Consider the following 24,990-nt stretch of genomic DNA (forward strand, 5'->3'; position numbering starts at 1 on the left):
AAGCAATCTGACCCCACTGGTCATGCTCTTACCCACTACACTATACCTCTCTTCGAATAAAACCTCATTCTCAACACACACACAAAATTTATATGCAATGTCATGTTGTTTACTGATAGGTTAGTGGCCCAAGAAATATTACTAATGAAAAGTACTTCAGATTTTGTAGCAGCCAAAAATAATACCCTTTTCCTCCCAAGCATTCAGAAAAATCCCTAGTCTGGTTCATAGTAAAGCATTTCCAGGCTGGATTCAAATTTGGTTAAAAATAAAATTGCATTAAGTTCTAGGGTCTCAAGAACTAAGACCTTAAATTGTTTTTTTAAATAGCCTCAGAATTTACAATTTTATTTTCTCCCCTACTTTGTTTCTTTATTGTCACCAGAATTGAAGATCACTGAGAAATTTCTGCCTACCTGGGCAATAATTCAAACTGGGAGGATTTATTTCACAGGCAACATAACTATTACAGGTAGTGAATTTTGTCTGATTTCAGTGTTTTAGCCTACAGTCCCACAACTTGTACTTTTAATACAACAAAATAATAGAATATATAACTTATTAAGTACTTATAATTTGCCCTGGAAATTCTACAAGGCATTGCCTAAGGTTATTTCATTTAATTCCTAAAATAATCCATTGAGGCAAATCATGTTCTCACTGGCCAGCAGACCCATGAGTGTAAAAGGCAGCTGACCGACAATTCAGAAATAGAGCTTCCTGACTCCAAAACTCAATGACTGTGATTGCCACTAAACTATCATGCCTCCCCCATAGGTTCAATCAATCATTTTCTTAATTATTATTCTTGTTGTCACCAAGCACCTACTCTGGCCAGCTATGCTAGGTTGAGGGCCTAGAGTTAGATCAATGTTTAAATCTAAATTTTCTACAAAACACACATTTTTAAAGCAGGTCCTACAGTCCTATGAATACATCACCAAGCTAATACTTTCAGAACGTTTTGGCTAACAATTTCTTTATAATCCTAGGTAAGATTCTTCTACTTTCTCATTAGTCTCCAAGTTTTCCCTGATGACTCTGCAAACTAGTTGATATTTCTGCCCTATTTTTGATTTGTGGGCATTCCTACCAATTAGGGACACAAAACTGTCAGAATCCCAGTTCCCACCCTAACCACTGATTTTGGATGATCCTAAGACTTAGCAGAAATCAAAAGCAGTTCCTTTTCAGGAAAAGAACACATAAATTATATTGATAAGAAAAATCTCAGCTCCAAAGTCAGTATTTCATTATCAAAATAGCATAAACTTGCTGTCTTCACACATAGTAAAACCCAAATTGTTTATCTGATTCCTATTACAACTTGTACCCAATTTTTTGTCAAGTGCACTGGTAAATACAGCACAAAGGTATGAGAGCTCTACAGAAGTGGGTGTTGTTTCCTCAGTGAAAGGTTTCCTATAAATGCATCCACTAGGCAATTTTGAACAGTTGTGGGCTTTGGAGGTCAAGTGGTATGACTGCCAACAGAAGCTGAAATGTGCTAACTCCAAAGAAAGTTCTGAGGGAAAGCCCAGAAGCCAGCAAAATGTCCTAGTTAAGGGGAAAATCTCAACTGACTCTCTTTCTCCATTCTCTTCTTAGTCACCAAACAACAGAGAGCTCAGTATTAACTACTCAATTCTATTTTTTGTTTGTAGGAACTAAATACATTGTTTCCATCTATATTTATTTTGCAACCAAAGTTCCAGGAACTGTATAAACCTGTTTTATAACCTTAAATTAGGTGTATGATTTGAATTTTAGTTCCCTCAGTGAAAGACTGTATTGGTAAAATAATTTCAAAAACATTTTTTGATTATAAGGTTATCAAGTTCAGTAACTATATCTTTTTATTTTTAATGTGTTGAGTTCACACGTGCACAGAGAAAATTCAATATAAAACATTAAAAAAAGAAATCTGTCAATAGATTATGAGTTATTGCAAACTACCTACCATCTGCATAGCTGAGATTTCAAAACCTGCATCCCGGATAGCCATGAGGATCTTTCCCAGCAGTCCTGAAAATACAGAACAAACGAGTGCAAAAATACAAAATTTTCAAGGTATTTTAGTTTCTTAGAAATGCAAATTTTCTACCTCAAAGTACTTTGCTTACACTCTATACAGAGAAATCACATATTTCTCCAAGGGGAACTAAATCTCTAATATCAAGCATCACCAGTAATCATTTGATTCACTCAGTAAGTGCTTCAGGAATATCAACAACGATCCTGAAGATTATGCAAAAAACCTTTAAGATACTATTTTGCCTTAAAGCGCCTGAAGTCTAGTGATGTAGAGAATATGCAAATCAAACAACTGAAACTAACATTACAAAAAAATGAAATGCCAAAGTACTGGATATGGGAGTTCCAAGGATGAGTTCAAAGGAGAAAAATCAAATTATAATTGAAGGGGTGGCAGAAGCTTTAAGGGGAAATGAGAGCATGAATTGGTACTTAAAGCCTGTAGATAGATGGGATTATATGGAGAAGCAGTTATAAAAGGACAGAAGGCACAGATCTGAGAAAATGTGAGCATGTTCACATGACAGTAAGAAGGTAGAAAAGAAGAAAAAAAAAGCTGAAAAGGAAAAGAGACTTGATCCAGTGCTTTTTATAATACGGCCTGTAGATCCTGGGACTCTGGGACTGATTTTGAGATTCCTTTAGTTTAGTATAAAAATATTCTAAGCTTCTTTTTTTCAAGTCAACTAAAATTCTCTCTCCCTCCCTGTCTCTCTCTCTCTCTCTCTCTCTCTCACACACACACACACACACACACACACACACATACACACACACTTACCCCATATATTTTGGATGATCTGGATGCTTATTTGGTACCCCAAATCACCAAGGAGTGTGCACTTTTTTTTTTACTATTTTACTATAGCCAGGTAGTGCTATTATAATTGTAGTAGGTTGAGGGATGGGAAAAAAAAAAAAGAAAAGACAACGATAGACCTATTTCTCAAGTGATATATTTGTACCAAGTGAAGGCCAAATGATACCAGAGCATGCTGTAGAAACAAAGGTTCCTCAGAAGTAGAACAGACCCATGCCAACTCAGAGCATTCTACCATATCCATGACTTAGTGACTGAGTTTTGTCAAACATCTTTATCTTATCAAAGTTGTTAAGTTAAATTTTATTCATTTTATAGTCTTGTTTGTAATGAATTTGTAAATTGCTTTAGTTACACAGTTGCATGTGCAAAGGTTTATATTTAGTTTTATATTTGGACATATTTAAGTTGCATTATAATTACAATAATTCACGTCAACACTGGGGTTTCATCAGAATATTTTTCCTCCAAATGAAACACTGCCAAAAAAAAAGGAGAGCCACTGAAAACGTTGAGCAGAACACAGGACAAAATAGCGTTTTAGGAATATTATTGATGTAATAATGACAGGCAAGCTGGTCTGCAAAAAAGGAATAAAAGACAGAATAACAAAGGCTTTTGAAACCATCTAGCAGGCTCACTGGACTTGGATGGCAGCACTAGAGAAAGAAGTAATGAATATAAGACATTTCCAAACAAGAACTAACAGGACTAAACTGGACACAGAGTGTGAAGATGAAGGAATACAGGTTCTCTGAGTCCAAGTGACTGAAAGATGGACAGCATCTTTAAGAAGAAAACAACTAATAAAAACAAATTGATTAATCTCCTGGGGAAGGTCATCAAGATGGCATGATTGCCAGTTGACCAGTGAGCTGGACCCAGGCACTGGAGGGCTCCCCACCCCCTTCCCTGCCCTTGGAATGTGGGTTCTGCTTGCCTTTCCTGCTCCCAGAGGCTGCTCCAAGGACACAGCCTTGAGATAATGATGCATAATACTTCAGGGTATGTGTGACTGAACCCAGTTAAGACCTCTATAGAAACTTTTAAGATTTGGCACGTGGGTGCGGGAATCCACTTGCCTTGCTGCTGCCTAAGACAAGCCTTGTATGTAAGTTTCCTTGCTTATTAAAACAGCCACCGACCAAACTGTAGTGGCCTTCCTGTTTCTTCAGTCTCTCCCACCCCTCTGAGTTCAGGGGCCAGTTTCAGATTACATTCAGAAAGCTTCCAAGGATGTTATGAAACAACAATTAAGGAAAAAGATAGTGAAACATTTTGAACATAGAAACAGAATTTTAGAACAGAACACTGATCAGTATTTGAGAAGAGAGCATATCCAATGGCTAAAAAATGATTGATGAATGAGTGAATAAACTCCCTACACAATATAGGTGATAAGGGATTGCATTCCAATAGCTAGACAGGTAGAGGGCTATAATGAGGTGTGCAGACAGGTTAGAGCTGAAATGATGAGAACAGAGGTCTGCTTGTTTGACAAAAGGAAGAGGAAAAGGAGGGGCAAAGATGGCAGAGGAGTAGGGGACCCTATTCCAACCGGTGCCCCGAATTTACTTTATCCGGCAAGGCTGGATATCTATCATACCACTCTGAAAACCCATGAAATCGGCCTGAGATGTAAGAAGATAAGTCTGGATCTCTACAAACAGAATATCGCTGATGGTTGGTTTTGAGGTATAAAGCAGGGAGGCATGATTCCGCAGACAGATATCAGAAGATAAATGGAAGGGGGAGGGAACCGTGGGGATCCTGCACCACCGGTGAACGAAGTCTCCTGCGCTGGGGACAGGGCACAGACTCACAGATGGGTAGCAGTGTGGGAAAGGACTTTAGGGCAGTGCCCCGGACTGAAACCAGGAGCAGCAGGGCCGCGCCTGCAAACTGGGGCAGCTGGCGGTTTTAGAAGCACAAAGGGCAGAGAGGTGCCTGGATCTGGAAGCGAGGGCTGGGAGTGCTGCTGAGGGGCACAAAACCCAGGACGCTGCAGTTTTAGAAGCACAGACAGAAACGGAGACAGTGTGGCCTAGAGAGCTCACTGAAGAACAGACTGAGATCTTTCTGCTCTGAGGCAGAGGGTTGGAAACGGTCACTTCTGCTCTGACTCTTGGAAGAGACATGGAAAGCTGCCAGGGAAAGCCGCCAGAGAACAAAAGACCCCGAAAACCGGTTTTCATTGAGCCCATTCCCCCCCACAGGGGGCAGGGCAACTCTGCCCAAACAAGGTTGCCTGAGTAACACTGCGGCAGACCCCTCTCCCAGAAGACAGGCTGGGAGAACAAGAGACCAACAACCCTAAGGTCCCTATAAAACAGGTGCATCATTTTTGGGCTGTGGTCAATAATTTGGACTCTGTACATTCCCTCAACAACCACTCAACAGAATGACTAAGAGAAGGAACCCCCAAAATAGGAAAGACCCAGAGACTGTGACTTCTGCCATAGATTTACAAATGGACATTAGATATAAGCAAGATGTCGGAAATAGACTTCAGGGTAACAGTTATGAAAATGATAGCTAGAATGGAGAAATTGATTAATGGCAACATAGAGTCTCTAAGGGCAGAAATGAGAGCTGAACTGGCAGAACTTAAAAATGCTATCAACAAGATCCAATCTAATCTAGATACACTAACAGCTAGGGTAAATGAGGCAGAAGAACGAATTAGTGATCTAGAAAACAAACTGATAGAAAAGAAGGAAAATGAGGAGGCCTAGCATAAGTGACACCATGAAACGTTGCAACATCAGAATTATTGCGATCCCTGAGGAGGAGAGAGAGGGAGGACTAGAAGATATATTTGAGCAAATTGTACCTGAGAACTTCGCTAATCTGGGGAATGAAACAAACATTCGTGTCCTAGAGGCAGAGAGGACCCCTCCCAACATCAAGGAGAACAGACCAATGCCCCGGCATGTAATAGTAAAACTTGCAAATCCTAGAACCAAGGAAACCATCTTAAGGGCAGTTAGGGGGAAGAGGTTCCTTACATAAGGAGGGAGAAACATCAGAATAACGTCAGACCTATCCACAGAGACCTGGCAAGACAGAAAGGCCTGGCAAGACATATTCAGAGTACTAAACGAGAAGAACATGCAGCCAAGAATACCTTATCCGGCAAGGCTGTCATTTAAAATGGATGGAGAGATGCAGAGCTTCCAGGACAAGCAGAAACTGAAAGAATATGTGGCCATTAAGCCGGCCCTGCGTGAAATATTAAGGGGGGTTCTATAAAAGAAGAAAGACCCCAAGAGTGATATAGAACAGAAATTTACAAGAGACAATCTATAGAAACAAGGACTTCATAGGCAACATGATGACAATAAATTCATATCTTTCAATAATCACTCTCAACGTGAATGGCCTAAATGTTCACAAAAAAACGGCACAGGGCTGGAGACTGAATAAAAAGACAGGACCCATTCATATGCTGTCTACAAGACACTCATTTTGAACCTAAAGATACATCCAGACTGAAAGTGAAGGATGGAGATCCATCTTCCATGCCAATGGACCTCAAAAGAAACCTGGGATAGCAATTCTCGTATCAGACAAATTAGATTTTAAACTAAAGACTGTACTTAGAGACACAGAAGGACACTATATCATTCTTAAAGGGTCTATCCAATAAGAAGATCTAACAATCGTAAATATCTACATCCCCAACATGGGAGCAGCCTTCTACATAAGCCAACGGTTAACCAAAATAAAGAGTCATATTGATAACAGCACATTAATTGTAGGAGACCTCAATACTCCACTCTCAGCAATAGACAGATCATCTAAGCAGAAAATCAACAAAGAAATAAGGCTTTGAATGACACGCTGGACCAGATGGACCTCATAGATATATACAGAACATTCCACCCTAAAACAACAGAATACTCCTTCTTCTCGAGCACACATGGAAATTTCTCCAGAATAGACCACATACTGGGTCACAAATCAGGTTTCAACTGATACCAAAAGACTGAGATTATTCCCTGCATATTCTCAGACCATAATGCTTTAAAACTGGGACTCGATCACAAGAAAGAATTTGGAAGAAATTCAAACACTTGGAAGCTAAAGACCACTCTGCTCAAAAATGTTTGTTTGTGTCAACCAGGAAATCAAAGAAGAACTTAAACAATTCATGGAAACCAATGAGAATGAAAACACATCAGTCCAAAACCTATGGGATACGGCAAAGGCGGTATCACTCAAAAAAAACAGAAAAATCCCGAATTCACCAGCTAACTCTACATCTTAAAGTACTAGAGAAAAAGCAACAAACGATGCCTAAGCCATGTGTTAGAAGAGAAATAATTAATATTAGAACAGAGATCAATGAATTAGAAACCAGAAATACAGTAGAGCAGATCAACAAAACTAGAAGCTGGTTCTTTGAAAGAATTAATAAGATCGATAAACTACTGACCAGACTTTCCAAAAGAAAAAGGACCCAAATTAATAAAATTATGAATGAAAGGGGAGAGATCACAACTAACACCAAGGAAATAGAAACAGCTATTAGAAATTATTGTCAACAACTCTATGGCAATAAATTAAGCAACCTGGAAGAAATGGATGCCTTCCTGGAAACCTATAAACTACCAAGACTGAAACAGGAAGAAATAGACAACCTGAAGAGGCCAATAACCAGTAACGAGATTGAAGCAGTGATCAAAAACCTCCCAAAAAACAAGAGTCCAGGGCCTGATGGATTCCCTGGGGAATTCTACCAAACATTCAAAGAAGAAATAATACCTATTCTCCTGAAGCTGTTTCAAAAAATAGAAACAGTAGGAAAGCTTCCAGACTCATTCTGTGAGGCCAGCGTTACCTTGATCCCCAAACCAGGCAAAGACCCCATCAAATGGGAGAATTTCAGACCAATATCCCTGATGAATATGGATTCCAAAATCCTCAACAAAATCCTAGCTAATAGGATCCAACAATACATTAAAAGGATCATCCACCACGACCAAGTGGGATTTATCCCTGGATGCAATGGTGGTTCAACATTAGCAAATCAATCAATGTGATAGAACACATTAATAAGAGGAGAGAGATGAACCATATGGTCCTCTCAATTGATGCAGAAAAATAATTTGACAAAATACAGCATCCTCTCCTGACTAAAATCTTCAGAGTATAGGGATAGAGGGAACATTCCTCATGCTCATAATATCCATCTATGAAAACCCCACAGCGAATATCATCCTCAATGGGGAAAAGCTGAGAGCCTTTCCCTTAAGATCAGGAATACAACAAGGATGCCCACTCTCGCCACTACTGTTCAACATAGGACTAGAAGTCCTAGCAACAGCAATCAGACAACAAAAGAAATAAAAGGTATTTAAATTGGCAAAGAAGAAGTCAAACTGTCTTCACAGATGACATGATACTTTATGTGGAAAACCCAAAAGACTCCACCTCCAAATTACTAGAACTCATATAGCAATTCAATAATATGGCAGGATACAAAATCAATGCACAGAGGGCGCCTGGGTGGCTCAGTTGGTTAAGCGACTGCCTTCAGCTCAGGTCATGATCCTGGAGTCCCGGGATCGAGTCCCACATCAGGCTCCCTGCTCGGCGGGAAGTCTGCTTCTCCCTCTGACCCTCCCCCCTCATGCTCTCTCTCTCTCAAATAAATAAATAAAATCTTTAAAAAAAAAAAAAAAAACAAAATCAATGCACAGAAATCAGTTGCTTTCTTATACACTAACAATGCAACTGTAGAAAGAGAAATTAGAGAATTGATTCCATTTTCAATAGCACCAAAAACCATAAGATACCTCGGAGTAAACCTAACCAAAGAGGTAAAGGATCTATACTCTAGGAACTACAGAATGCTCATGAAAGAAATTGAAGAAGACACACAAAGATGGGAAAACATTCCATGTTCATGGATCAGAAGAATAAACATTGTTAAAATGTCGATGCTGCCCAGAGCTTCTATACCTTCAACACCATCCCGATCAAAATACCAATGGCATTTTCCAAAGTGCTGGAAAAAACAATTCTAAAATTTGTATGGAATCAGAAAAGATCCTGAATCGCCAAGGAAATGTTGAAAAAGAAAAACAAAGCTGGGGGCATCACGTTGCCTGATTTCAAGTTATATTACAAAGCTGTGATCACCAAGACAGCATGGTACTGGCACAAAAACAGACACATAGACCAGTGGAACAGAATAGAGACCCCAGATATGGACCCTCAACTCTATGGTCAAATAATCTTTGACAAAGCAGGAAAAAACATGCAATGGAAAAAAGACAGTCTCTTCAATAAATGGTGCTGGGAAAATTGGACAGCTATTACAGAAGAATGAAACTCAACCATTCTCTTACACCATATACGAAGATAAACTCAAAATGGATGAAAGACCTCAATGTGAGACAGGAATTCATCAAAATCCTAGCGAAGAACTTAGGCAGTAACCTCTTTGACATTGGCCACTGCAACTTCTTTCAAGACATATCCCCAAAGGCTAGTGAAACAAAAGCAAAAATGAACTTTTGGGACTTCATCAAGATAAAAAGCTTCTGCACAACAAAGGAAACAGTCAACAAAACGAAGTGGCAACTCATGGAATGGGAGAAGATTTTTGCAAATGACACTACAGACAAAGGGCTGATATCCAAGATCTATAAAGAACTTCTCAAACTCAACACCCAAAACACAAATAATCAAGTCAAAAAATGGGCAGAAGACATGAACAGACACTGCTCCAAAGAAGACATACAAATGGCTAACAGACACATGAAAAAATGTTCATCATCATTAGCCATCAGGGAAATTCAAATCAAAACCACATTGAAATACCACCTTACACCAGTTAGAATGGCAAAAATTGACAAGGTAACAAACAACAAATATTGGAGAGGTTGTGGAGAAAGAGGAACCCTCTTACACTGTTGGTGGGAGTGCAAGTTGGTACAGCCACTTTGGAAAACAGTGTGAAGGTGCCTCAAAAATTTAAAAATAGAGCTACCCTATGACCCAGCAATTGCACTCCTGGTTATTTACCCCAAAGACACAGATGTAGTGAAAAGAAGGGTCATATCCATCCCAATGTTCATAGCAGCAATGTCCACAATAGCCAAACTGTGGAAAGAGCCGAGATGCCCTTCAACAGATGATGGATAAAGAAGATATGGTCCATATATACAATGGAATATTACTCAGCCATCAGAAAGGATGAATACCCAACTTTCGCATCAACATGGATGGGACCGGAGATTATGCTAAGTGAAATAAGTCAAGCAGAGAAAGTCAATTATCATATGGTTTCACTTATTTGTGGAACATAAGGAATAGCATGGAGGACATTAGGAGAAGGAACAGAAAAATGAAGTGGAGGAAATCAGAGGGGGAGACGAACCATGAGAGACTATGGACTCCGAGAAACAAACTGAGGGTTTTAGAGGGGAGGGGGGTAGGGGGATGGACTAGCCCGGTGATGGGTATTAAGGAGGGCATGTATTGCATGGAGCACTGGGTGTTATATGCAAACAATGAATCATGGAACACTACATCAAAAACTAATGATGTAGTGTATGGTGAGTAACATAACATAATAAAAATAAAATAAAATAATAAAAAGGAGGAAAGAAAACACAAAACAAAAAACCTGGTAGGAATGAGTTTTCAGAAATTATTTAAAGTTTAGAAATTAAAGAATGAAAATGAATAAAGAAAGATATATAGAGATGTACATGCAAATAAAGAAGAAAAATATTACAGGAGTATCACCATATCAAACAGAGAGGAAAATTCTTAGAACAGAGGGATAGTCAAGAATTAAAGGAGATTAAGGACCCTGGGAGTGCAGGTATAGCCTTCAGCATAAGCAGGATGGTATGTTGACATTAAAGACATTTGAGAAAGTTGTAGCAACAGAGTGTTAGGAAAAAGAAGTTAGATAATCCACTAGCACCAAAGACTCAGATGATAATGGATATGAGAATGTTAACCAAAATTCCAAATCTTTAATCAACAGAAAAATATTAGTTAGGAAAGAAAGAAGTAAATTAACAATTACTGAGGACTGAACTCTTTAATATGAATTTATACCATTTAATCCTTAAAACAACACTCTTAAACAGAGGCTACTATTCCACTACAAAGATGAGAATATATCAGGTTTTGGAGGATAGATAACTTGCCTGATATCATAAAGTATTGTATCTCCAAATCTCACTGTCTTTCTACAAGTTTAATAAGAAAAAAGAAATGCATATGTGGAAGCCAGGTATGTAAAATTCACTGGACAATATAACTCCCTAAGGCAAGGACCATGATCATTTTAGTTCTCATTGTATCTCCAGTGCCTAGCACAATTCTGGCATGTAGTAGGTGTTGAACAAATACTGTTCACTGAATTAAGAAATAACCAAAGAGACATGCAATCATAGCTCTGCTTGATGCAAACCCAAGTAACTCTAAGGCTCTTCAGAACACAATTTGAAAATACTGGCAAATTACAAAGGGGTAATTAAAGTTAGAGAGAGTGAAAAGGATTATTTAAAAATGTTGGCTTAGTGATCTGAGAAAAAAAAAGTTCATACTTACTTCATGCCATATACAAACAGTAATCCAAAATGAAGTTAAGGTAAATGTAAAAGAAAAAGAAACCCAATTGATTAGAGAAATATATTGGTGGCTATTTTCTTCTCATGATAAAGGTAGCCTTTTTAAATATATAAAGCAAAAAAAAAAGAGAGTCCTGTTTCTGCTATGACTGAGTAGCTCCTATTGGAATAACCTTCCCTCAGATAATAACTATAAACTCCAGAAAAAAACATAAAAACACAACCACCTGGAGGCACTGAGTGGGATCCCTGTTTTTGCAGTGGTCAGCTTGAGGGAAAGCCACAGTATGCACTAAAACTCTGACTGAAAGCCCACAGAATTAGCAAACTTAAAGAACTAGAAGATAAGGTTTAGGCAACCACAGACACTGGAAAGTAAGTAGAAAGATAATCCCAGAAAAAAGAAAATCCAGAGAGGAAAACCTGACTTCTGTGTATAAATGTTGCTCAAATCTTGGGAAAACTGAAGCATTCATACATGGAGCAGACTCCCAAGAAGCCCAGCTAAGATGAAAAGAACTGAATGGAGCTTTGAGTTACTACCCACCAAAGTGGAAACAGGGATTGTCTGATCAATTCAGCAAGTTTACTGGTTGCATTTAAAATACCAATATATCTTTGAAGAAGATGACATCTAGAATTTTGTAATATCTCATTCACAATATTCAGGATATGATCCAAAATTATTTGACATATGAGGACACAAAAAAACATGACCTACCCCCAAGACGAAAGAGAATCAATGAAGACCAACCTCGGATGACCCAGATGTTACAATTAAAAAACAAAGATTTTAAAGTAACTGTTATAACTGCTTAATGAATAAAAGAAAAATACACTCAAAATATATGAAAAGATAGGAAATGTCAACAGGGATTAAGAACTGCAAAAAGAATCAAATGAAAAATACAATATCTGAGCTACAAAATTCAGAAGAGACTTAAGAGTAGAAGAAATTTCAACGTAGAATGAGTCAAACAATCTGAAAAGAGATCAACAAAAATTATCCCATTTGAAGAAAGGATAGACAATTTTTTAAAGATTTTTTTTTTTTTATTTCTTTATTTGAGAGAGAGAGAATGAGAGAGAAAGCACATGAGAGGGGGGAGGGTCAGAGGGAGAAGCAGACTCCCCGCCGAGCAGGGAGCCCGATGCGGGACTCGATCCAGGGACTCCAGGATCATGACCTGAGCCGAAGGCAGTCGCTTAACCAACTGAGCCACCCAGGCGCCCCAGGATAGACAATTTTTTAAAAACAATGAACAGGGTAGCAGGATGAAACAATACCAAAAAGTCTAATATACATGTAATTGGAGCCTAAAATAAGACAGAAAATATTTAGAAATCTAATGGCTGAATTTTTCCAAATTTGCTGACCTATTGAATCTAAATTTATGCTTTTTACCAATCACAAGCAGAATTTTTTTAAGTAAAGAAAACCACCACGTACATCATCGTCCAGCTGCTAATAATCAAAAATAAAGAAACTCTTGAAAGCAGCCAGAGAAAATGACTCATTGTATATAGGGAATAACAATTTCAATGACTGCTGACTTCTCATAAGAAAAAGGGAGGCCAGTAGACAGCTGAACATTTTTAACGTGCTAAAAGAAAAACAAACTGTCAACTTGAAATTCTATGCCCAGCACTTCAAGAATCACAGTAAAATAAAGACACTTTGAGATAAAAGAACATAAAGGAATTTGTTTTCACCAAACTCCTACTTCAAGAAATGTTAATAGAAGTTACTTAAATTGAAGGAAAATGAAACAAGATTAAAAATAGGATCTTCAGGAGAAATGATAAGTATAATTAAAGGTAAATATGTGGGTAAATACAAGAGTATGTTTTTCCTCTTAATTTCTTGAAAATACATATGCCTGATTAAAGCAAAAATTTTAACATTGTATTATGGTTTTAAAATGTATGTGAATGTAATACATATTAGAAATATAACACAAACCAGGTAGAGGGAGAAAATGGACCTTTATAACTGAAAAATTTCCACATTTTATGTGAAGTAATAAAATTCAATACATTTTAAATAGACTGAAAATTCAGGATGTATACTCAAATAAGCTGCATCAACATTACCCGGGAACCGGTTAGAAGTGCAAATTCTCAGGACCAACGCTAGACCCAATGAATCAGAATCTCAGTGGGTATAGACCAGAAATCATTGTTTTAATAGACCCTCCATGTGATTCTGTTATACACTGAAATTTGAGACCCAAAGTCCTTGTGTAACCACTAAAAAAAAGACAAAGAAAGAAAGAAAAGAGAAGATTTATACCTAAAAGGCCAATGAATAAATTAAAATGGGATTCTTAGAAATATCAATTAATCCAAAAAAAGAAAAGATAAAGATAAAAAATGGGGGAGGGGAGAATAGAAAACAAATAATAAAATAGTAATCCTAAAACCAATCATAATTACATTAAATGTTAGTGAACTAAAAATTCCCATTTAAGGCAGAGATTTTAGATAAATTAACAAAATAAGATCCAATTATATGCTATCAACAGAAAACCAATTTTAAATATAAAGACACAGGTAGGTTGAAAATAAATGATGGAAAAAGATACCATGCAAACAATAGGTATAAGAAAGCTGAAGTGGTTATATTAATTTCAGATAAAGGAGAATTTATAATGTCCTAAGAAGATAAATGCCCTAAGAGACATTTGGAAGACCGTACTTTAGAGAGCTGGAGGAAGATGGATGTTCGTGACAAACAGAGCACTGAGCAAAGGTACAGGGATATAAAGCAGGCATGGTTCTTCTGGTGGAGGGGAAATCAGACAGAAGAGAAGGCAGGGGAGGTGGCAGAAGACATATGACAGAAGTACTTATAGACCATATTTAGAGGTTTGGGTTTTATCCAATAGGCCAGTTCTCACAACTTTTGGTCTCATGGACACGTTAGCTTTTAGAAATTATTAAAGACTCTTTTAAAAAGCTTGTATTTATATAGATTATATCTATCAAAATTTATTATGTTATAAATGAACAAATTTAAGAAAAAAATTAAGAAAATTCTTAAATATTTATTAATTTAAATACAACAAAAATTCTTTACATGGTGATATAAATATTTTGTGAGAAAAATGACTAGATTTTCCAAAAAAAATTAATGAGAAGAGTGGCATTGTTTTACATTTTCAAAAATCTCCTAATGTCTAACTTAATAGAAAGCAGCTGCGTTCTTACATCTGTTTCAGCTTTCAATCTGCTGCTATGTGTTGTTTTGGTTAAAGTATATTTAGTTAGAAAATAGTGAAGTATTTTAATAGCCTTTAATATAAATGTATACATTCTTCTTTATTTGACAAACGGTATTTCTTAAAAGCTCACTGTAACATATAATTTCAAACTTCTACCAATGAACTTTTTTTTTTTTACTCTGTTACATTAAAATCCACTGGTCTATGGTATAATTTGGAAGAATCTTTTACCCATGTGTGATTTTATAATATCACATACTGATCATTTGGAAACTATTAGTTCACTGAGTTATGCAGATCTTCCAAATGCTAACTATTTTCATTACAGTAGTACATCAGGAAAAAAATCACATTTGTTAACATCACCACCAATTTCATCAGAATAGTCTGTAAGTTATTAGGAAACTGTCAAGCTTAAGGTGGTAAATACAGTTTTGCAAGATCCTAATTATGATTTTCATTTGCATTTTACCTTCTTTGGGATTTTTATCTTTGGCAACAACTTTTGTCGGTCACCATTTCTTTGAAATAATAGGCCTACTTATTTCAAGAAAAACTCATACCAAATGCCCAACTTTGAATAAGCATACTTTGTCAGTCATTCTTTCAAGTAAACACAACATTCCATGGAAAAGCCATTTAGTTGAGCTCACAACTCAAACAACTATACAAGTACTTTTCCTAAAGATCGCATTATATTTCAGTATGGAGCAGAAGTGTTTTATATATACTTCCCATTTCTTCACACACAATATTAAAAAGACATATACTTGAAGGTCAAGAATTAATAAAATTAATAATTTTCACTGCTTTATCAAGGACATTCTTAAGTGAAAGTGGTTTTTCCTGCAAGCACATGATAGTTAAAAATACAGTGACTACTAGTATATAGTACAGTTTGCTACCACTATCTTCATTTTGCTAAGGCACCAGCAGTTTGATCTACCACTGGTTTTGCACCATTAGTGCAAATGTCACCATATTTTAAAAGGCAAATAAACTGATTATTTTTATGAAAATAGATCTGATCTCACAGGTACCTCAAAGGGACTTTTTTTTTATAAAGAAAATGCTTTACATGATTACATAAGAATCCTGATCTAAATATGGAAGCAGTATTAAGCCCCAGGCATTAACCAATACAAATAGACAATCTACATCTATTATAAATCTATAATCACATTAAACCATGCCCCGTGAAATGTACCACTTGAACAGAATAATTCTATTCACAGATAAACCACTAAAAAGGAGAGTTCAAGTAACATTGCCATTCTGCCAAGAACAGTCAGACATGAGTCAAGGATATTGCTTTTTTTATATTCAGTTGGTTATGTGTGGAGGCAGGATAGAGAGGCATTTAAGAAACCTGTTCTGTGTTTAACAGCTTGAAACAACAAACTGTCAATAACCATATGTCCTTTACTTTGTTCTAGATAGAAAATGTTCAGATGACTGAACAAATAACAATAACTATGTAAATGAAGTAGCAAAAAGAAAAAAAAAGTAAAACTGCATGCCATAAAGCAAACAAGTTCAAAAGGGTCAAACAAAGCAGACTCCTTTTTTTATTTGGTTGGTGTTTGCGTAACTAATTTGCTTTTTAATGGTTTGCTTATAACTCCATGAATGCACTTAAATTTTTTGAACGTCAAATCACCTCTCCATCTCCACTCCCAGTGCCTTAGTTCACATCTCTATACCTTTCATTTGGATTGTTCAAAAGCCCCTTAGTAAGTGGCCACGCTGTATCAAATCATCAATATTAGAGATCTATTGCTTTGTTTTTCTAAAAACTCTTGCTTCTCCTGGAATTAGAAGCCCCCATCCTCTTTTAGAAAAACTGATCTCACTAGTCATTTGATTGGAAAGGGAGTTGCCGGGGGCGCCTGGGTGGCTCAGTCGTTAAGCATCTGCCTTCAGCTCAGGTCATGATCCCAGGGTCCTGGGATCGAGCCCCACATCGGGCTCCCTGCTCAGCGGGAAGCCTGCTTCTCCCTCTCCCACTCCCCCTGCTTGTGTTCCCTCTCTCGCTGTCTCTCTCTGTCAAATAAATAAATAAAATCTTTAAAAAAAAAAAAAAAGGAAAGGGAGTTGCCTGCCATCTTCCTATACTACTCTATGACCGTGGTCTCAGCACATAGTCAAGAGGTGGCAGCAGACCTATTAGCCCTCTCCTAGGGCCAGAGTAATGCACATAGGGATGGGCCTGTCATTGGCAAAAGCCAATCAGAGTCCTTCCCTGACACTTTTTTTTTTTTTTTTTTTTTTAGCTAGAACCAGGGAAAAAAACACTCTCCACTACATTCATAAGTATGTGAGCCCTGCACTGCTGGCAATGTCCCTCTCTCCCAAGGTGCTTGGCAAAGCTTATCTAAGAACATGAAGCTGACAGTCAAGAGAAGTAAATATAAAATCCAGAGAGGAGAGATGTTGACCAAGTCTCTGTTTAGAGTCCTCCTTAAGCCTAGAGCAGTCTCTTCCTTTCTTCCAGCAGAATAGTTAAATGAGAGAGAATTAGGGGATTTGAGCTAGGATTCTATCAGCTGCACTAACAGTGTCTTCATTAGACCACCTTACTTACATAAGAGAGGCTATACTGCAGCCTGAGAAAGAAAGGTTGTAGTAGGAAGGATGGAAAAAGAAGAAACAGTTTAAAAAAAAAAAAAAGGTGTGGTATTCCAATGTGTGATAAAAGAGGATTTATAGACAACAATAAATCTCCTGGGAAAAATCCTAGGCATGGCCAAATGATCAATAAGCGGGATTAGAAGATGATTCCTCCCTCTGTCCACAAACTTCATAAAATGATCATGGTTGGAGAGCATAAGAGAAGAAACTGATAATATTCAGGTACACTGAAGTTCAAATAGTATTTTTAGAAATAGTAGACTTAACCATTTAAATTAAAACTGGCTTAAAAAGAATTAATTAATTAAAACTGGCTTGTACCAAATAGGGAAACAAAAACGCAAGGCAACTGAACAAAACAGGCACTTTAACACCAATTGGTATCAATAAGCAAAAAGGCAGAGCAAAAATTTTCACACTAAATTTTCACATTAAATCATATGACACGGTGGGTAGCACTTGGAAGAAAACAAACTGGCACCAGGCTTATATGATCCAGGATGGGTGCACAGGTGTCAGAAAAAGGTATCCCAAGTCACCAAAGCAGGTATAATGAGGTACAGATATAATGAGGTGCTAAAATAATGTCCAAGACTTATTTGGGTATGGAAGCAGCAACATTATGAAAGTCTTGGGAATTGGGACAAGCTTCTCCCAAGAATTATTATGAAAACCCAGCTTGAATCTAAAGTGGAAACAAATATAAAGATGGGATTTTTTCAGTTTTAAATAAATATATAAGTTGTATTTTTTTTGAGAATCTATTGTTTCTCCCTCTGACCTGGTATTTGATCAGGGTCAATAAATCAATGTTAGCAGATCTGCCTTGATTTGGTTCTGTTACCTATCATCATCACCCCTAAAAGGAAGAGCACTTAGGAAGGCAGCCCTTAAGAGCTGAATTAGGATTATAGCTCAAAACAGCCCAGAGTTAAAAATGAGTTATTCTCTCTCTCCTTACAGTTGCCAAGGAGGGGTAAAACCTCCCACAGTATGGCATAGAAGAGGAAGATTATCAACACCTACACATGAGATATTTGGCCAGGGGCTAAGTATCAATTTGCTCTCTAGGCCACAGATGTTTACATCTTGGCAAATAATCCAGTTTGAAAAGCTCTCTCCTTGGCCTATCTCAATTTAACCTCTATATGGTCTCAGTTTCTTTCCTCATTTGTAAAAAGTATAGTTCCTCCCTCATAGGTATGTAATGAGGATTAAACGTGTCTTTATATGTAAAATTCTTAGACCAGCCAATGGCACACAATAGCACTATTAGGTAATGTTAGCAGTCGTAGATAATAATAGTCACAAGTGAATTAGTATAAATTCAGCTGAATACATAGCTTTGCTTACAGAATTAGCGTGAATCTAATTTTAGCAGTTCTGTTAAAATGCAAGCATTTTATACCTCCCATTTCACAAGGGAACACTGTGCTGCCAAGACATCTCAAGGAGGCTGATGCTAGTGTCCAGGTCATCACACCTAATGAGATGGCTGCACTGACGGATGAGAAATAGGTAACCAGGGCCACAGCAACACCAGCTACAGGCACCACAGAGCCTGACAGACCCACTGGTTCTCAAGAGAAGAAAAGCCACTGTTGTAGAAGCCAGCAGTACCTGGCAAACACAGTGATTCATGCTAGAAGTAAATCAGAGCAAGAAGAGAAGGAAGAAGGAGGTCCTCACTTGGGAGCTGACACGTGCTCTCTCTTCCACTATCTCTCTTCCACTGTTTCATCTTTTTCCACCCTTCCTACTACAACCTTTCTTTCTCAGGCTGCAGTCTATCCTCTCTTATGTAAGTAAGGTGGCTAATGAGGACACTGCTAGCGCAGCTGATAGAAACCCAGCTCGAATCCCCTAATTCTGATATAGTGAACAAAATCAAAATGCCAAAGGGGGGTAGCAATATTAACAATGAACAAAATAGAAGTCAGGGGAAAAAATATCTTAGGATATTTTTAAAAAAGTAAAACTAGAATATCACAAATCTATATGCACAGAATATATGACACATCATTAATAAAGAAAAATAATATCAGAAGTAAAGAAGAGATAAATAGAAACATAGCATTCTCAAACTTTTGCAGACTCAATAAAAAATATTATAAATAGAAGATTTTTTAAAGATTAAGCATATTCTAAACATCCCACCAACATAACTATAATAAATAAAAATTATATGGGCCATTTTATTTGACTAACATACAATAAAATGAGAAAATTTCCAGAAAAGTTAACAACAACAAAATTCAAAATCTTGGGAATTTAGAAGTACTCTCCTAAAGAATGAATGGAACAGTGTTGATTGACACAAGAATAAATATCAGAGTAACAAATCAGAAGAAACCATACCAAATCAAACAATAACATTTAGGAGTTAGAATATAATGAAGTGGGTAATCTCATATACACACCACTATGGAAGTACCTGACACCCTCTTTCTGGAAAATAAATTGGGGTTTATCAGAAACTTTAAAAATTTATCATTTGATATAAGAATTGCATCTCTTGAAATTATTCTAAGGATAAGTAAGAGATCCACAAGGATTTACACAGGAAAAGACTAATCATAGAAGTATTGATAATAACATTTTAAAATTTTTAAATAATAAAGCAAGGAAAAGGTAAAGAGGAGTACATTCCTACAACTATTATTCAGACTTTAAAATTATGTTTTCAAATATTATTTAATTACACAGAAAAAAGGTACAATATAAACTTATATAAATAGGATAATTCCTATTCATTTTATGAAAATAGTATTACCTTAATACCAAAAGCAAAGTAAAAAAATACGTAGCTACATATCAATAATGAATATAGTTGTAAAAATCCTTAACAAAATATTAGCAAATCGAATTCAGCAATATATATAAAGAACTATATACATCATGACCAAGTGAGGTTTATTTCAAGAATGCAAGCCTGGTTCATTGTTCAAAAAAAAATAATAAATGTAATCTGCTATATTAACAGGCCTAAGGAAGAAAAAAATCACATGATCATATCAACTGATCCAGAAAAAAAATTTGAAAAATTCAACACCTATTCATGATCAAAACTCTCAGAAAAATAGGAATAGAAGGGAACTTCCTGAACTTCATAAAGAGCATCTACAAAAAAACTAAAGCTAACCTTATGCCTAACGGTAAAAGGCAAGATTGCCCATTCTCATTGTTCTTATTCAATATAGTGTCAGAAGTTCAAGCCAGAATTGAACATAATAATAAAAAAATAATAAAGTTATCTGAATATCAAAAAAAAAGTTCAAGCCAGTAAATAAAGAAAAGGCATACAGATCAGAAAGAAAGAGATGTAACTGCCCCTATTTGCATATGACAAATTGTCTATACAGATAATCCAAAAAACTACAAAAAATATTCTAGAACTAATATTGACTTCACCACAAGATAAACATAGAAAACTCAACTGTATATCTACATATTAGCAACAAATATATGAACATCGAAATTGAAACTACAACATCATTTATAATCACTCAAAAAGAAAAAATTACTAGGCATAAATCTAACAAAACATGCACAGGACTTGTTATGAAAACTACAAGATGCTGGATTCAAAACCTAAATAAATGGAATTACATCGTATCCATGATTTAGAAGACTTAACACAGTAACGATGTCAATTCTCCTCAAACTGATAAACAGATTTAGTGCAATTCCTATCAAACTCCCAGTAAGATATTTTGTAGATACAGACAAGATTATCCTAAAATTATATGCAAAAGTAAAGGAACTAGAATAGCCAAAACAATTACAAGAAAAAGTCAAAGAAGTCAATCTACTCAATTTCATAACTATTGTATAGCTATAGTAATCAAGACTGTGCAGGGCTGGCAGAGCAACAGACATATAGATCAATGGAACAGACTGAAAACCTAGAAATGGATCCACACAAATATGATTTCCACACAAATATGATTTTTGACAAAGACATAAAAGCTATTTAATGGAGAAGAGATAGCCTTTTCAACAAACCCAGTGACATGACTGTACAAGGAAAGTTAGAAAATATAGTCTCCGACAGGACAGTCACTTATCAAAATCAAGTCTACACTGGAAGGATAACACAAATTTGGGAGAGGACAGTTAGTCTTCTTTCTTGTATGTATTGTATGTGCTATTCATATTATTTCATGTAATCCTCACAACAGCCCTATGAGGCAAGTACTATTATCTTCATTTTATAGATTTTTATCATCTATACTCAAGGGAAAAACATGCCCTAGAATGAGACAGAACTGAATTTAAACCCAGTTCTGCTAGCCCTAGTATCTGATTATGTCATACTACAATAAAATAGAAATATTTAATTGACTTGTATATATAATTCAATTAAATAGTTAATGTATATTGAAGGAGCTCAGAACATGCCCCCAAAATACATTGCTCGGGTATATTGACTATTCTGAGTTAAATACATTCAAGTATATCAGCAAATATAAGAAAAACACTCTGACTTTCCTTTTCTTAAAAGCAGGAGATGAAATTCCCATATGAAAAATATCCTCCCCATACCAATAAGAAAGCAACAATCTTATCAATAAGGATGAGTTGAAGCTGAGAATTCTATACAAACAGACCTTGTGAAAATCATTCTTCTCTTCCTTCTGCCATCCCACATAGCTCAGTCACCTCCACAATTGGCATAACCGCCTTTGTTCAACCTAATATAAAAGCAAGTAGGTTTTCTCTATTTCTTTGGGTCGTCATTCCTTATGAAGGCTCCTGTGTCATGTAAAACTTGTATTAAATAAATTTGTATGCCTGTCTCCTCTTGATCTTTTATGCTAATTTAATTCTCAGGCTCACCCCCAAAAAATTCTAAGAAGGTAAAGGTAAAAGTTTGTATCTCCTACAATACGCAAAAATATACGTTATTTATATGTGCACAACTTATCATTTTTGATCTTCTGAATATATACTACAAAATCAATAACAGAAGAATTTAAAATATATATCTAGTAAATTTTCAAATGTTTGCAAAATCATCACCCAGTTTATTGTTATTCAGTTTAGGGTTTCCTTCGTTCTAACCATTTTGATGCTTATCAAAATTTGAAAGAAAAAGAGAAACAATGATCACTTTCTATTTATTAGTAGTGCTAGAAAACTTTTACAGAGAGAAAATCATTAAGAGAAAAGTTGTTAACAAAGTAGATGAACAATATTCTTCAAAAGTATGACAAAACTGGTTTTCATAATTAATAATCTAGTAGTTTCAATTTGCTACAATTCTCTGCATCAAAAAATATTTCCTATGGAAATAACTTATTCTGATATTAAGGTCTTTCTTGGAATCTGCATATTCTCCCTTGATATCATATTTGTATTCTATAGTAACATACACACCTGAAAGCAACCTTGAAGCCAAGAAACACGCCCCTCTACTGTGGGATAACTTGAAAAACACCTTTACCATGAATGTTAAGCTTACTCCATGCAATAATAAGACATAAATAGATGAAAACAAAACATTACTCATAGAAACAAGAGCCCATGAAAAGGACACTCATGATCAAAACTACATACAAAAGGAAACTTTAAAGCAGCTGCCAGGCAAGACAATTCACCATAGTGTGGATGCTACACTCCACAGTACAGATACCAAATACAGGTGGTGAGAAATGAAACTGAAAGATAGAAAAATGTCAATGAAGAAGTCCTGCCTTTTATTTGGGTAAGAACTTGTGAAAGAAAAGTTTTAATCCTGACATAACTAAGAGTGCATAAACTAACAAAACTGATCTATAAATGAATGATATGGAATATTAATAACCAGTTTAAACCAAATTGGAGGAATTTGATTTCTTTTACAATTTAAATCAAGTGAAATAAAATTAAAAAGTATTTTAACTAAAAAATAGGGCTAGTTTGCCTTTAAAATGTGATTAGTGTAAAAGCCAAATCAGAGCTAGAAATTATAAGAGTTTAGATTAATTTTCAATGCTGAAATACAAAAGAAATCACAAGCACTACTAAATTCAACAGAAGGAACTTAATACTAATCTTAGCAGACATGCATAACAAATATCCTGGGGCATAAAAACCAGGTGGAAAAGCTTTCTGTTTCCTAGACTGCAATATGTTTCTGGGCAAGACCACTTCACTGATAATCTCCCAGTAATTTTTAATCAGAAGAGAAGATATACCTGCAAATTAGTTTGACTGCAAATGTGTTCTAATTTTCTGCCGTTTAGTAAGGAAAAATATTGTAGAATCTCTTTAAATCAACTACAGATGAGAGTGTGTTTAGCAGAACTGTTAAAGTGAGAACTAGTGAGGCTTTTAGGTCTTAAGGATCTCAAATTATTCCATTAGCTGATCATAAAATCTATTCTAAGAGCAAGTAGGCTTAATAAAAAAATAGACCTAATTCATCCAATAGCATTTCTGATTCTCCACTTACACCACACACCCAGATCTAAAATATACATTTATCCTTACCAATGTCCCAAGAACCATAATCTGTAAATTCCTTATAAGGCAATAAAAAGAATAACCAATGTAGCTTTACAGATGTACCTGCAATATGGTAACTCAGTGTATTTAAAATTCATAATGTAATTAAGTGAGTAGAAAATAGTAAAAGCAGGCTCTATACCAACTTAGGAACAACAGAGAAGATGCACAGGATCTAAGATCTCCAGGAAAAGACAGTCAACCCCTCCTTGCTGCGAAGACAAGGATAGGCTCAGCACAACAAAAGCCAAGAACAGCTATCATGGCTGAAATGAGATCACAATTTTAAAACAAGGACACTCCAAGAAAAACAAAAATAGAGTACCGGGTAGATAGACCAGAAACTGAAAATTTTGTAATAATAGGCAAATAGGTCATCAGAATTACAAGTCAATGCCAGGTTACTACAGAAAACAAGTCAATCACACAGCCACAAAGCAATACTAAGTTTCTACACCACAGGATATTGCCAGCTTCAATACAGGGTGAGAGTCTAATTTTGAAAGAGGCAGTCCCTCTTGTGGAGGGTAGAATAAGCACAATCCCATTAGAAGTAGACTTCATATTTTTAGGAGATTTTCATGAATTATACAAGAGCTATACATGTTATAACTCATCAATGGAAATTTGTTAATCTTCTAGGCAAACACAATGAAAAAGACTGAAAAAGTAACTCAAACCATGGTTGCATTAGTTCCAACATGAACAAAACAAATCTTTTCCCTTTGTTTTTTTTTTTTTAAGATTTTATTTATTTATTTGAGAGAGAGAGGTAGTGAGAGAGAGCATGAGTGGGGGTAAGGGCAAGCCTCACTAGAGAGGCTAAAAGCTGAGAAGGGAGACCAAGGCAGGGTCCGGACCTAGATCCAAGGACCCTGAGATCATGACCTGAGCCCAAGGCAGACCCTTAACCAACTGAACCACCCATGCACCCTTCAGTTTTTTGTCTCTTTAAAAGACATAAAAGAGAAAGATTCTTGGAGTGCCTGGGTGGTTCAGTCGGTTAAGTGTCCAACTCTTGGTCTCAGCTCAGATATTGATCTCAGGGTCGTGAGTTTAAATCCCACCTTGGGCTCCACATTGGGCATGGAGCCTACTTAAAAAAAAAATTCCCACAGCTAGTATTTTATTTAATATCTTTAGAAAGATGTTAAATTCTTAAATTTTGTATTTTTTGTCTCAGTTTTTTCAA

The 24,990-nt window shown here is 36.1% G+C and overlaps 1 protein-coding gene across 6 annotated transcripts in view; it reads right to left on the reverse strand.

The window, feature by feature from the left end:
- The window catches only part of NME7 (NME/NM23 family member 7), a 271,885-nt gene that overhangs the window by 151,480 nt on the left and 95,415 nt on the right, over positions 1–24,990 (reverse strand). For all 6 annotated transcript variants that reach the window (XM_036098031.2, XM_036098026.2, XM_078077927.1 and 3 more), the window contains exon 8: positions 1,961–2,025. In XM_036098031.2, coding sequence (XP_035953924.1) covers positions 1,961–2,025 — 65 coding nt within the window. The remainder of the gene's footprint in view (positions 1–1,960; positions 2,026–24,990) is intronic.

This window comes from Halichoerus grypus, chromosome 7 (genome assembly GCF_964656455.1).
Source record: "Halichoerus grypus chromosome 7, mHalGry1.hap1.1, whole genome shotgun sequence".
Classification (NCBI taxonomy): domain Eukaryota; kingdom Metazoa; phylum Chordata; class Mammalia; order Carnivora; family Phocidae; genus Halichoerus; species Halichoerus grypus.